General features: G+C 36.3%; 2 protein-coding genes across 3 annotated transcripts; both read left to right on the top strand.

Annotated features, from left to right (window-relative positions):
• The first annotated feature begins 945 nt into the window (after positions 1-945).
• On the top strand, positions 946-4584 carry LOC113731554 (plastidial pyruvate kinase 1, chloroplastic). 2 transcript variants are annotated; one of them, XM_072079546.1, is made up of 7 exons: positions 946-1848; positions 1973-2060; positions 2159-2337; positions 2576-2694; positions 3039-3282; positions 3485-3719; positions 4006-4584. In XM_072079546.1, the coding sequence occupies exons 1-7, from the start codon at positions 1297-1299 to the stop codon at positions 4332-4334; spliced, it is 1746 nt and encodes a 581-aa protein (XP_071935647.1). In that variant the 5' UTR covers positions 946-1296; the 3' UTR covers positions 4335-4584. The 2 variants fall into 2 exon arrangements, with proteins under 2 accessions (XP_071935647.1, XP_027112681.2); XM_027256880.2 differs by having other exon boundaries at positions 947-1848; positions 2147-2337.
• Positions 4585-6187: 1603 nt separating this feature from the next.
• LOC140036793 (uncharacterized) lies at positions 6188-11847 on the top strand (the record flags this gene model as incomplete). Its single annotated transcript, XM_072079545.1, has 5 exons — positions 6188-6512; positions 8078-8257; positions 8662-8888; positions 9572-9679; positions 11370-11847. Coding segments are annotated over 5 exons (963 nt in total), but the record flags the coding sequence as incomplete, so codon positions are not given.
• Positions 11848-11890: the final 43 nt, after the last annotated feature.

Genomic DNA, 11890 nt, shown 5'->3' with positions numbered 1-11890 from the left:
AGGCATGTTAGAAAATGTATTTATAATGCAAGCAAATAATAGCAATCCAAATTCTCAAAATATTATTCTAAGTAATCTCCTATACAAGGTGTTACAGTCATTTCCTTTCAACATGGCAGCTTCTTAAAGAAGAACTATGTCTAAAAGGTCTCATACCCAAAATCTTAAATAAATAGGAATTCTGCTTGGAGTACCTAAGGTCCCGTTTGGATTGCATTTTTCGTCATTTTTCATGGAAAAATTACTGTAGCGATTTGATGTATGTGAGGAAAAAAGCTAATAGGGAAATGTGTTCACGGAAAATGACAAAATTTTTCTATGGAAAACAGCAATCCAAGCAAGGCCTAAATTTTGCAACCACCAAAAAAAGTCGTTATTGAAAAGTTTTGAGACCATCAGACTTTTTTTTTTTTTATTTAACAAATGTGTATGAGTATATGTTAATATGCTTAAACGCACATATAAAATCATATGAATGCATATCATTTGGATTGGCCTTTTTTTCAAAAATAAGTTTTTCAAATACAATGTTACAGTAATATACAATATTTCAAAAAACATTTCATCCATACAATATATCAAATATTTCAAAAAAATTTTATCATATACATTGTTATAGTAAATTTTTTTAAAAATGCCCCTAAAAATAACTAATCCAAACGGATAATTTTTTGATATTCAATTTATATATTTTTACTATTTAATTTTATTTTTCTAAAATATCAACTACCTGGCACGGTTAGACAGACCGTTTTTCATCTCGCCTTTTAAAGTTCAAGAAGCATTAGAGCAGAGACGTGCTAACGGTAAAAGGTTGTTGGTCGTTAAATTTGGAGTGGTACCATACGAAAAGGTTGTTGGCCGTGGAGTGCTACCATACAATAGTCCTAATAGGACCACAATTTTTAAATGTGCTTGAACTTCAAATCATCAATACTTGCTACCAGCACGAGCAGCCATAATGGTCAGGACTTGGGACGGCACTGATTAACTGCTCATAGTTTTGAACCCTTCTTCCGTCTGCAGAATAGTCTAATAATGCACTAAACCCTACTTACTGTTGTTGCTGCTGACTTAGTAAACCGCAAAACCTTGTCCAACATTATATACAATTCTTAAAAAGAGTCTTGAGGCTTGACGGTGATTTCAACTATAGTCCCCCTTAAGTATCATCAATTAGTGTAATAGGAAGAAACTCTGCTTACTTAAATTGATTATTGTTCGTCTTCATCCCTCTGAAACTTGTTTGATCTCTTGACCCGAACAAATTCAAGATCACAATTCCAAGAAAGGAAAATGGCACTCGCCGGGGAATACGCTGCCATGTGCAATCAGACGTTGATCATGACAAAACCGGGTGTTACACTGAAGAAGACTGTTTCTGGTGCTCCGGTTCCTAGTAAAAGAGTTTGCTTTAGTGCCTTGAAGTTGAAGAATTATCACAAGGCTAGACTTGGAGTAAAAGCAGTGACTCAAATAGAAGTAGGATCGACTACAACTACTGAGGGTTCAAGGGATTTGAAGGGATTGGAAGGGACTTTGGAGCTTGATTTGGTTTCAGAAGGGGAGTTAAGGAAGAAAGGATTCATGGGGTTGAGGAAGACCAAACTCGTTTGCACAATAGGTCCCGCTTGTTGCTCTCTGGAGGAATTGGAGAGGTTGGCATTGGAAGGGATGAACGTGGCACGGCTAAATATGTGCCATAATACAAGGGAGTGGCACTTGGACGTTGTAAGGAAGATTAAGAAGTTGAATGATAAAGGCTATTGTGTAGCCGTGATGATTGATACCGAAGGAAGCCAGATAAATGTGGTTGATCATGGAGCTCCTTCTTCAGTCAAAGCAGAGGTAATATAGCAAATCTTGTCATAATAATAAATGATGTGCAGTTGCTAAGAGTAATTTAACGAAAATACCGGAATATATTATGAGATTTTGCAAGTTTCATGGTAATCTCATCTTTAATTGCTAGGACGGATCCATCTGGCACTTCACTGCTGAAAAGTTCGATGGTTCTCGTCCATTGACCGTTCAAGCGAGCCGTGAAGGATTTTCTGAAGGTTAGCCAGACTACCTTGCACTTTCATGCTACGTGGATGAAAGTAGGAAAAAGATTTTTCAGGTCATTTTTAAGTTTTTGTTTCAGGTATTGAAATAGGTGATGAAGTTGTTATTGATGGAGGAATGGCAACTTTCGAGGTTGTTGAAAAGATTGGGAATGATTTGCGATGTAAGTGCACAGATTCTGGTCTACTGCTGCCTCGAGCTAAATTGAGCTTTTGGAGGGCTGGGAAGCTTGTACGGGGGAATTACGAACTTCCAACTTTATCTGCAAAGGTCAATTCCCCAATTCTGTTTACCATGTCGTATCTGGTTTTTATTATTATTATTTTGTGTTGGAACTTTTCGCTTGCTATTGCCGTCTCATCCTATGTTCTCTTCATTCAAGATATTCTGTCCCTGTCCTGCTACTTCTTCTATGTTAAATTCGTTAAAGTATCCTATTTTCTTGAAAAGGAAAATGCAGTTATTATTATTTCTGATCTTATCTGTAATTCGAAGTTTATAATTTCAGGATTGGTCAGACATTGAGTTTGGAGTTTCGGAAGGTGTTGATTTCATTGCTGTATCATTTGTCAAGGATGCTGAAGCTATCAGGCATCTGAAGAGCCACCTTTCCACCAAGTCTGCCAAGTGAGAGAATTTCTGAAGAAGGAAATTTGGAATCTTATAGGGCAAAAGGTTTTTTAGTCTTTAAAACATGCTTAAACCATGAGGATCATCTCATTTTATTAGCAACTGATCTGCATGTCGTCTTTGCTAGAAATTGTGGTACTTGATCCAACTGAAATGTCTCTTCATAACTTTAAGCTAAGGCCCGAAAATTTTATCAGTTTAGTTAAAATTGTCACCGTAGGTGTATATTGTTTAAAGAAGCAAAGCATTTCCTTTTTTAAGGTGTAAAAACCTTGCTATGCAGGTACAATAATGCTCGTCTTCCTGGAGTTTGAAAATGCGTTGTTCTGTCTTAATTACAGATTAGCTAAAGTCTTGGCAAAGATAGAATGTGTGGAATCTCTCCAGAAGTTGCAAGAAATTGTTGAAGCTTCCGATGGAGTCATGATAGCAAGAGGGGACCTTGGAGTTGAGATTCCTCTTGAACAGATTCCGTCAATGCAGGAAAAGATAATTGAAGTCTGCCGGCATCTCAACAAGCCTGCTATCGTAGCGTCTCAACTCCTGGAGTCAATGATTCAGTATCCTACTCCAACAAGAGCTGAGGTACCATAATCTGTTGAAGTTTAAGAAAACCATGAAGCATTATTTAGATGATAAATATGTACGAATTCCTTCTCTTATGCAGTTGATCTTGGAGGACGTTCTTTACTCCATTTTGTGTGTTCTTAAGTGATGTTTTGAAATGGGAAAGTTGAAGATTCAGTTGCATGCTAAAGCATTGATTGATAATGTCACCATGTCGTAGGTTGCTGATGTTTCTGAAGCAGTTAGGCAGTATGCTGATGCAGTGATGCTATCCGGTGAGTCTGCTGTTGGCTCCTATGGGCAGAAGGCTCTCTCTGTCTTGCGTACAACTAGCAGTCGAATGGAATCATGGGGCCGCGAGGAGAGCATGCAAGCTCATCTGAACCAATCAAAGCTCAGATTATCTTTGTCAGACCGAATTGCTGAGCAGATCTGCAATTGTGCAGCAGAAATGGGTATTTCATTCTCTCTCTCTCTCTCTCAAAATTAATTCATTGATCAACCTAAAATTCTTAGGTTTATAATCATCATATGATCCTCTTTAACTCTGACACTCCCCAAGCATTTTGATGGATGACGTTGAGGAAAATCTATATTGGCTTGTGAAACCAGTTCGAGGGCAGCACTTACTAAATAAAGTTTCAAAAACCATGAGTTTCATTTCTGCATTCTTCCTTAAGGAACCTTAAAAAAAGGATTTTTTTTTTTTAAAAAGAATGTTCTCTTTAATTATTTCTGCAGCAAACAACCTGGGTTTGGATGCCATCTTTGTTTATACAAGGCATGGAGAAATGGCAAGTCTCCTGTCCGGAAACAGGCCAAATCCTCCCATATTTGCATTTACAAGTGACAGGGGCGCCAGGATGGCTCTGAGTTTGCAGTGGGGAGTTACTCCCCTTCTGATTGATCTATCAGATGACATGGAAGCTAACACTGAAAAAACCATCAGCCTAATAAAAACCAAAGGGCTGATAAAGGAGGGAGATACAGTTTTGGTTATTTCAGATATCATTCCATCATGCGCAACACAAACATTGTTTCAATCAATCCAGGTGAAAACTGTTGCCTAGAGAACATTTTCCTCTATACAACAGTCTTAAGATTCTGGGAAAAGGCGTGGCCAGTTGCCACATTTATGAAAGGATTCGATGGCCTGCATGGATTCGAAGTTGCTATTTCGCTGTGATAAAGCAATCAAGAATCCACATTCATTTCTATGAATGTCTTGTCTTTATTATTATGAGTTAGAATTTTCGCGTTTTAATTATGTACACTTAAAAAATTGTTTGAATCGATTATGGATATTCTCGACTTCTCGTATACGGAGGGTTAAGGTATGATTCTGCATTATCGCGTGCTTCACGAGGCCAGCAGCGTACAAAGAGAGAATCGAGGAACACAGCCCAACCACTATTATTTTTGTTTCTACCTTTTTCTTTTCCCGGGTAGAATCTAAAATCAAACGCTGCAGCATGAAACCAATGGAAAGAACAAATGGAGAGGGCTTTTTGTCCCGATTGAAAGTATTAATTGCCGTTTGGGTTGCTATTTTTTTTAAAATTTTTGTTAAAAAAAATATATTTTAACAATTTGATATATATAAGATAAAAAATAATTAAAAAATATGTACACGCAAATATGAAAATTTATTATTAAAAAATTACATTCCAAATAAGGTTCTTCGCCATACCCTGAAAGCGTTAGCTTCCAATCATTCAAAGTTTTCCCTTCTGTGCCAAAAGATTATGGAAATATTCAGGGTCAAGGCAGGGAAATAATCTGCAAACAAATTGCTGTTCAAATTCATGGAATTGTTTTTGCACACACCCCCCCCCCCCCGGGGGGCCCTTTTTTTTTGGGTACCTAGGGGAAGGAAAAAAACGTTTAAAAGTGAATTCAGACACTCCACTCCACGGTTGTTGACTATTGTCCCTAGTCATTATCGGTCGTATGAAAAGAATTATTTTCTTTGTGGAACGCAACGAGCGCCTTTCGGCTCTTGCCACGTGAATTAAGGTTGGACCAAGCCTTTCACTTGAAAAAGTAAATCCGAGTTTTGTATTTTCATACATTTTGATTTTGGACTAGCCATTTACTCACACCACAATCCAAGCACAGATGGTTACATTTTGGGCCGAGTCCAAAGTTCCGGCTAGTAGATCCCACAATTTGTGGTAGTACCTGAAAGGTAATGTTATTTGCATTTTCATTTTTATTAATCATATTTTTATTATCATTTTAACTATATAATTTTTATTTAGTAATCTATATAATAAAACAAATAGTGAGTGTGTAAATAACAAAAAATTGAGTGCAAATAACATTTTTCTAATTTTGATCGTTCATTTCTTGCTAAATTAGAAAGTGTCTCAAGACTTTATTACACTCTAATACTTGACAAGAGTCCGTGTCACATTTGGTTTCCCATTTGCTAGTTGGATTACCAAAACAATCCCTATTTTTTTTTTTTTTTTAGTAATAAAAGGATGGCATGAAATGAAATAATTAAGGCAGTACATCACATACTTGTCTGGGGAAGGAAACACCCCTCAAACCATCACACAAAATAGTTCCTAACTGAGGAGGACATTGATGATAAAGTGAAATTTTTGACAAAAGACTTCCACTCTTCTCTTCTTTGCAAGCAAAATCAGCTCCTAAATTTGCTTCTCTGTAAATATGCTTAACTTTGACTTGCTGGAATGAAGCCGCCAAAGTCCTGCAATCATGCAAAATGGGGTCCAGATCATGAAGCAATGAGCTAGTAATCAGTATTAGAGACCGCATAGTTCAAATGACTTCACGATCAAACTCTACAGCCAGCCTATTAATGCCAAGGGACTAAGCAAGTTCAAGTTCAAGACCGTCACGCAATCCCCAACATTCGGCAACTAAAGTTGTACCCTAGCGAAACCCTTGATGATCCAACAACCCATTGTGGTCCCGTATAAGTCCTCTGCAACCTTTCAAGCCCCAATTTTCTGAGACGGGTTCATCAGAGTTCATTTTGAACCATCCAAAAGATGGTGGTTCCCACGCAATACGAGACAGTTTTCTGGGCGGGGAAGAGAGTTTGGTGGGGGTCCAGGAAAGAAAATTCTATGGCCATGTTTACGACATAGGTGAAGGAATTTGGCAGGGTCTTTGGTGGTTCAAAAATTCTTTTATTTCTGTGTTCTATTTGTCCACAGAGTGCAGCAAGAGAAAGCAAAATAGTTCCCCATGTGGTATTAAAGGAAGAGGAAAAGGTACGATCAGTGCATCCTTGATAGAGCCGGGTATCAAAATAATCTTCCCAGAGTGTCCTCAATGCATTTTGTTTTCCGGTGATTGTGATTTCTCAAATGGTTTTTTTATTGATGGTCAAAACTAGCATCGGAGCATTTTTTTTTTTTTTCAATAAAAGAGCATTTGTTAAGCCATTATGATTAGAGTGCATGCTATAATTTTAGTTAAAAAAAAAAAAGAAAAACAAAAGAAAGATGCAAACCAAAAGGGATTCTTCCCAAATTTTGAGCACGTTTTTCCTCACAAAACTCAAATTGTCCCACTTGATTGATATATTTAAGAAAGTTATTTTTGGAATGCAGTTTTCTAAGAAAAATCTTCACGTTTTTCATTAACATATTTTCTAATTACCTTTAAAAGTGTAAACGAGTCTAAATAAGGCGAATGTCCTAGTATTCAAACTTGTTTAATTATATTGTTAAGTTTGAATATTTATTTGAATTTGGTTTGTTTACTTCTCAAATCGAGTTTGACTGAGTTTTGATGGAGCCAAACAAGAGTCGGATTTGAGTAGTTTAAAATTTTTACATATAAATTTCATTTATATGCTAATTAAGGTGAACTTGAAAGTTTATCAAACATAAATTCTTGTTTAAGTTTGGTTTGATTAACTAGCGAATTAAACTTGAACAAGCTCTTACTGAATTGAGCTCGAATATCAAGTAGTTTTGTTCGTCTTTTAAGCCTAACTTATATATATCGAATTGCTATAATGCATTTTTCTATAAAATTCCCAAAAATAACAATCAAAACAAGACCTAATCTCTTTTACACTAATAGTAAATACATTATTAGTTTTAAATAAATGACAACTAATGTAAATTTAAACTTAAAATTTAAATTTTGAATGTGTATCATGTATATAATTGTGATAGTATATACATTATCAGTATATATCAAATTTATTTTTCTCACATCCTGTTTGAATTGCAATTTTCTGCAATTTTTTCAGAAAATGTATTATAATGATTTGATATATATAAGACAAAAAGGTGGTTGAAAAATGTGTTCACGAATAACATAGAAAATTTTTGGTGAAAAATGGATTTCCAAACAAAGGCTAGTAGGCTACGCACACTTTCCGAGTGCTAATTTACTGTATCACACAAACATTTATCTAATACAGTCCAACTTGAAAACTACGTAGTTTTGTGTCCTCATAGTCATAGCCACCACCTCATATTTTAGAAATTCTGGAAAAACTGCAACCACAAATTTGGCGCGCAAAATAGAGAACAGAAACACGAAAATTCTAAAATATACCGCCTAAGTGATGCCGTAAACAGTCACCCACCGTCTTCGTCACTTCTTGCTCTTCTTTCTCTGTCACTCACGGTGGAACTAGTCCTGCTAGGAGGAGTAGTTGGTAAATCAATGACGACTTGCTGTTCTGTTCTTCCTTTTCAAAAGTCCGTATTGAACTTCCTATTCCACTAAATTCCAATTCTCCAATCAGATTCCGATAAAAAAAAAATGGCGACTTTACATAGTATATCATTAAAATCGAGCATTTCTCCGTTTTCAGTTTCTCAATCGAGGCAGGGTTTTCCTTGTAAATGGAGTTTTCTGTGCTCCGAGCTGGATTCCAGAAACTCAGGAAGAAAGAATTTTGGAAGCCGAAGCAAGAAATTGAGCCTGAGAATCTTGATCAGAAGGAGGCTTAGCGTTTCCTGTAACGTTAAAGACAGCGATAATCAAAGCAATGGTAAAGTAACAATTTTCCTATTAGTTATCTTAAATGAACCTTTTTTCCCCTTTTGAGTACCCTTATTCCGTATAATATACGTATATGAGCATATCCTGCGAGTATATGTACATTTATATGTATATGTATTTAATTCAAGAGTAAGGATTGATAAATTCTTAGCATCTCGTTATTGGTTTCTTCGTTTCTGGTTACTGAAGTATTCCATCATCATTTATTTTGGATTGAAATTCATATTTGTAGCATTGAACATGACGTTTTTAGAATATTAATACTACTAGAGAGTTGAGCTATACTATTGTTTTTGGTCGATGGATGATTGGTGAACTGTACTGCTTTGCCTGTCGGTTGCTATCTTATCGGACCACTAATGCTTGATGTTCCGAATTTCCTATTGGTTTCAGGGGAAGAAGCTCCGGAGTCATTGTTTATGAAAGAATTAAAGAGGCGGGGTATGACTCCTGCTTCATTGCTTGAGGAAAAAACCAAAAGCGGCTATGTAGGTCAAGAAACAACTTCCAGGGAAGAAGATGGAGGTTTCTCGCGAGCAAATGCTGTGTCTACAAATCCTGAGAGAAACCTTACCAATCAAAGAGAACAATCTATGGCACTTAATAGTGAAGGCCTTGAGGTTGGTCTTGAATTTTACTTCACTCTTTGTATTTAGTTGGTATAGCTCAAAGCTTCTGTTTGTCTTGGAAAATTTTGGTACAGGTCTCAGCTAAACACCTGTTAGGTGTTCCTTTTTTCATCTTATGAAAGCACTGATCAGGAAAACCCACTTTCCTGTTTCTTCTTCATGTTTGACAACAGTTATCTGATTAACATCCTTAAGTTGGATTAGAGTTTTATCCATGTCACTGTCCAGTTAATTCTTCTACAGCGTATTAGTTGTTTGTCTTTGATCTAATATGTCTCCAAATTCCTTTACCTGCTGAAATCCCAACAATTTGATTATATATTTGAACCAAGGATAATGTTCCTGTTCTATTAAGTACAAATACCGGGCTTGACTAATTGTCGTGAAACTTACTTTGATGAGACAGTTTGGAATTTCATATAAAAATAATACTCCACGCAATGTCATAGGAAAGGATAGTTGTTCCAAGTACCAGATCCTGCTTATGAAGAAACTCTCATTATTTCATTAATCATTTTCGTTATTTGATCTCACTAAGCAATTTGTGGTTTCATTGTGCTCTGTTATATAAATCTTGTTCAACAAATCAAAGATTGAAGATTGCTATTCTCCTTGCCTGCTTGTTCAAGTGTGTTTGGAGTGATGGGCATCACCGTCTGTATGTCTCTACGCAGGGTTTGATTCCACGGGCTAGACTTTTGCTTACGCTTGGAGGAACATTCTTTTTGGGGTTTTGGCCATTGATCCTCATAACTTTTGCCTTCTTCTCTACTATCTACCTGGTAAGTCTTCCATTTTGATCTTTGTGAAGTGCATAATTTCATCTCCACCAAAAAGTCAAGTGTAATAGGTTGTGCTTTAATTCAAAGTGTGATAACTTTCCACTTGGTTGATGACGTTATGATTATCTGGAAGCCTTAGATAAGTTGTTTTTATCAATCAGATGAGCCAAAGCCTCTTGGGAATCTTATGGCATACAGATAGCCAAAAAGGAAGCATTGATTGCTAGATCCTCTGAGTTATTTCCTGGACTTGAAAGTGGTGCATGATATTGGAATTATCAAAAGAGCAACCAAGAAATTTTTCAAGACGAGAAATCAAGAGTAAAAGATTAGAAAAGAAGAAAAGTATTTGCTGTTTTTTTGGGGTCTTTTTTTAACTTTTATTGATAGTTGCTGGGTTGGAATGGTTCATTTGCCCAAAAAAAAAAAAAATATTGTTTGATGATCGTGGCCAAACTTATGCACAGAAGGTAGAGATTTGGTATTGCTATATTAAGCAATTTCTGAAAGAGTTGTTTCTCAGAAAATTGCTTAGAAGAATAAGCTCAGGAATGCTGTATTTTTGGACAGATCTTCCGTAGGTAGGAATTCTACTGTAGAAAAGGAAAAGAATTTCATTGTAGTGATTGGAATAGATCTAACTGATGCACTGCAAGTGGATCACATTTTCAGAGCCTCATATTCAACTTCTTTTTATCGTTGCTTCTTACTTCATTTGAATTGGAGAGGAAAACCTTCTGAAAGAGAAGGTTTAAATTCTCTCACAACTCTGTTGACCTCTTTGTTCATCTTCATTTGTCTTCTCTCGAACAAGATGACAATTCAAAATAACCTTCTCCTGCACAACCACACCTCCCCCCTTGACCCAACCATCACTGCCCCACCCCCCCCAAAAAAAAGTAGAAAAACCAATAAATGAAAAAGAGAAGAGAGTGAGAGAGACACCGGATAGTTGAAAAGGATCAAACAGTAAGTTTATAGAATCTTTCAGTGTGATAATTGTATTTATTAAGGACCTAAGTGTGAAAAAGTGGTATTTTGTTAGCGGCTCTGATATTGCATCTTTTAGGGTGACAGTTTTTGAATTTCTGATTTATTTATTCTGGTAAAGGAGTAAGAGAAAGTAGAATAATGAGCAGAAATTAATGGCAGAGAAGAACTTAAAGTGAGGTGAGGGGCCGGTCAAATAATGCTGGATCCTGGAGGAACTTTTTGACCAAATTTCCTTTACCTGAGTGTGAGTAGATTTTCCAGGGGATTGCTTCTGAACCTCTGCCTTTGCTTTTGGCTTTTTATTCTGTGGAGTACGCAATCCGTATCTCTTTGTTGCAAAAAATGAGACAAAGAAGATCTTAATCATGGCAAAAACTGACTCTTAGAGGTCTAAAATTTCAGGTACTCATTGAGAACATGGAGCAGAACAATTAACCGAATCTCCTTTGTGTTATAAGAAGTTAATTGGTTCGTAGTAAGACGAATCAATACTTTTTATATCCTCTGGATTGTAACGTGACTTATGCTGCGATCCTTGAGCTGATTCTTTCTAATTATATATTCTTCTACTTCGTGGTTTGATGTCATTGCGTTCTATTCCATCTTCCGTGTCATGTTAAAACCCATTCGCGCCTTCAGTGTTTTTATTTACATAAATTGGCACTAGATATTTACAGCCTTTCTTGAATTTCTGCAGTATTTCGGACCAAATTTCGTCCATGACGCAAGGAACACTCGTGTCACACCACCCGAGTACATTGATCCCTATCAGCTTCTTGAAGAAGAAAGGATTTCGTCCACAGCGCCTCGTCTAAACTGATGGACTAAATTGCTCTATGCAGATCAGCTTTTTCAAGCAATATTATAGGTTTCTATTGTTTATTCCCTTACCTTCACGTTATCCTTTGTAAAATTATTAGCAGAACCTTCTTGTTTACGCCTCTGTAGTAGAAGCTTATTGAGGCCTTAACTATGAACTAGCTGTTCTGTCCTCCTACATCATGCGCAGCGGTACTTGTTAGTCATTCTGAAACCAGTTGTTGGAGTTGAAGTTTCGAAGCTTTATACATGCTTTATACCTACTGAAAGAAGAATCTCTTTTATTTTTCATTTTTTTTATAGTTTTGCTGTATTCATATGTAAAATGTTTTTTCCTTGTAATTCTCTTTTCCTCATTCTGTATTTCTTTTTATTCTAAATATCCTCTCTATATAATAT

This window comes from Coffea arabica, chromosome 2e (assembly GCF_036785885.1).
Source record: "Coffea arabica cultivar ET-39 chromosome 2e, Coffea Arabica ET-39 HiFi, whole genome shotgun sequence".
NCBI lineage: Eukaryota > Viridiplantae > Streptophyta > Magnoliopsida > Gentianales > Rubiaceae > Coffea > Coffea arabica.
Note: the sequence above shows the minus strand (reverse complement) of the source record. Positions and strands in the feature narration are given on the sequence as shown.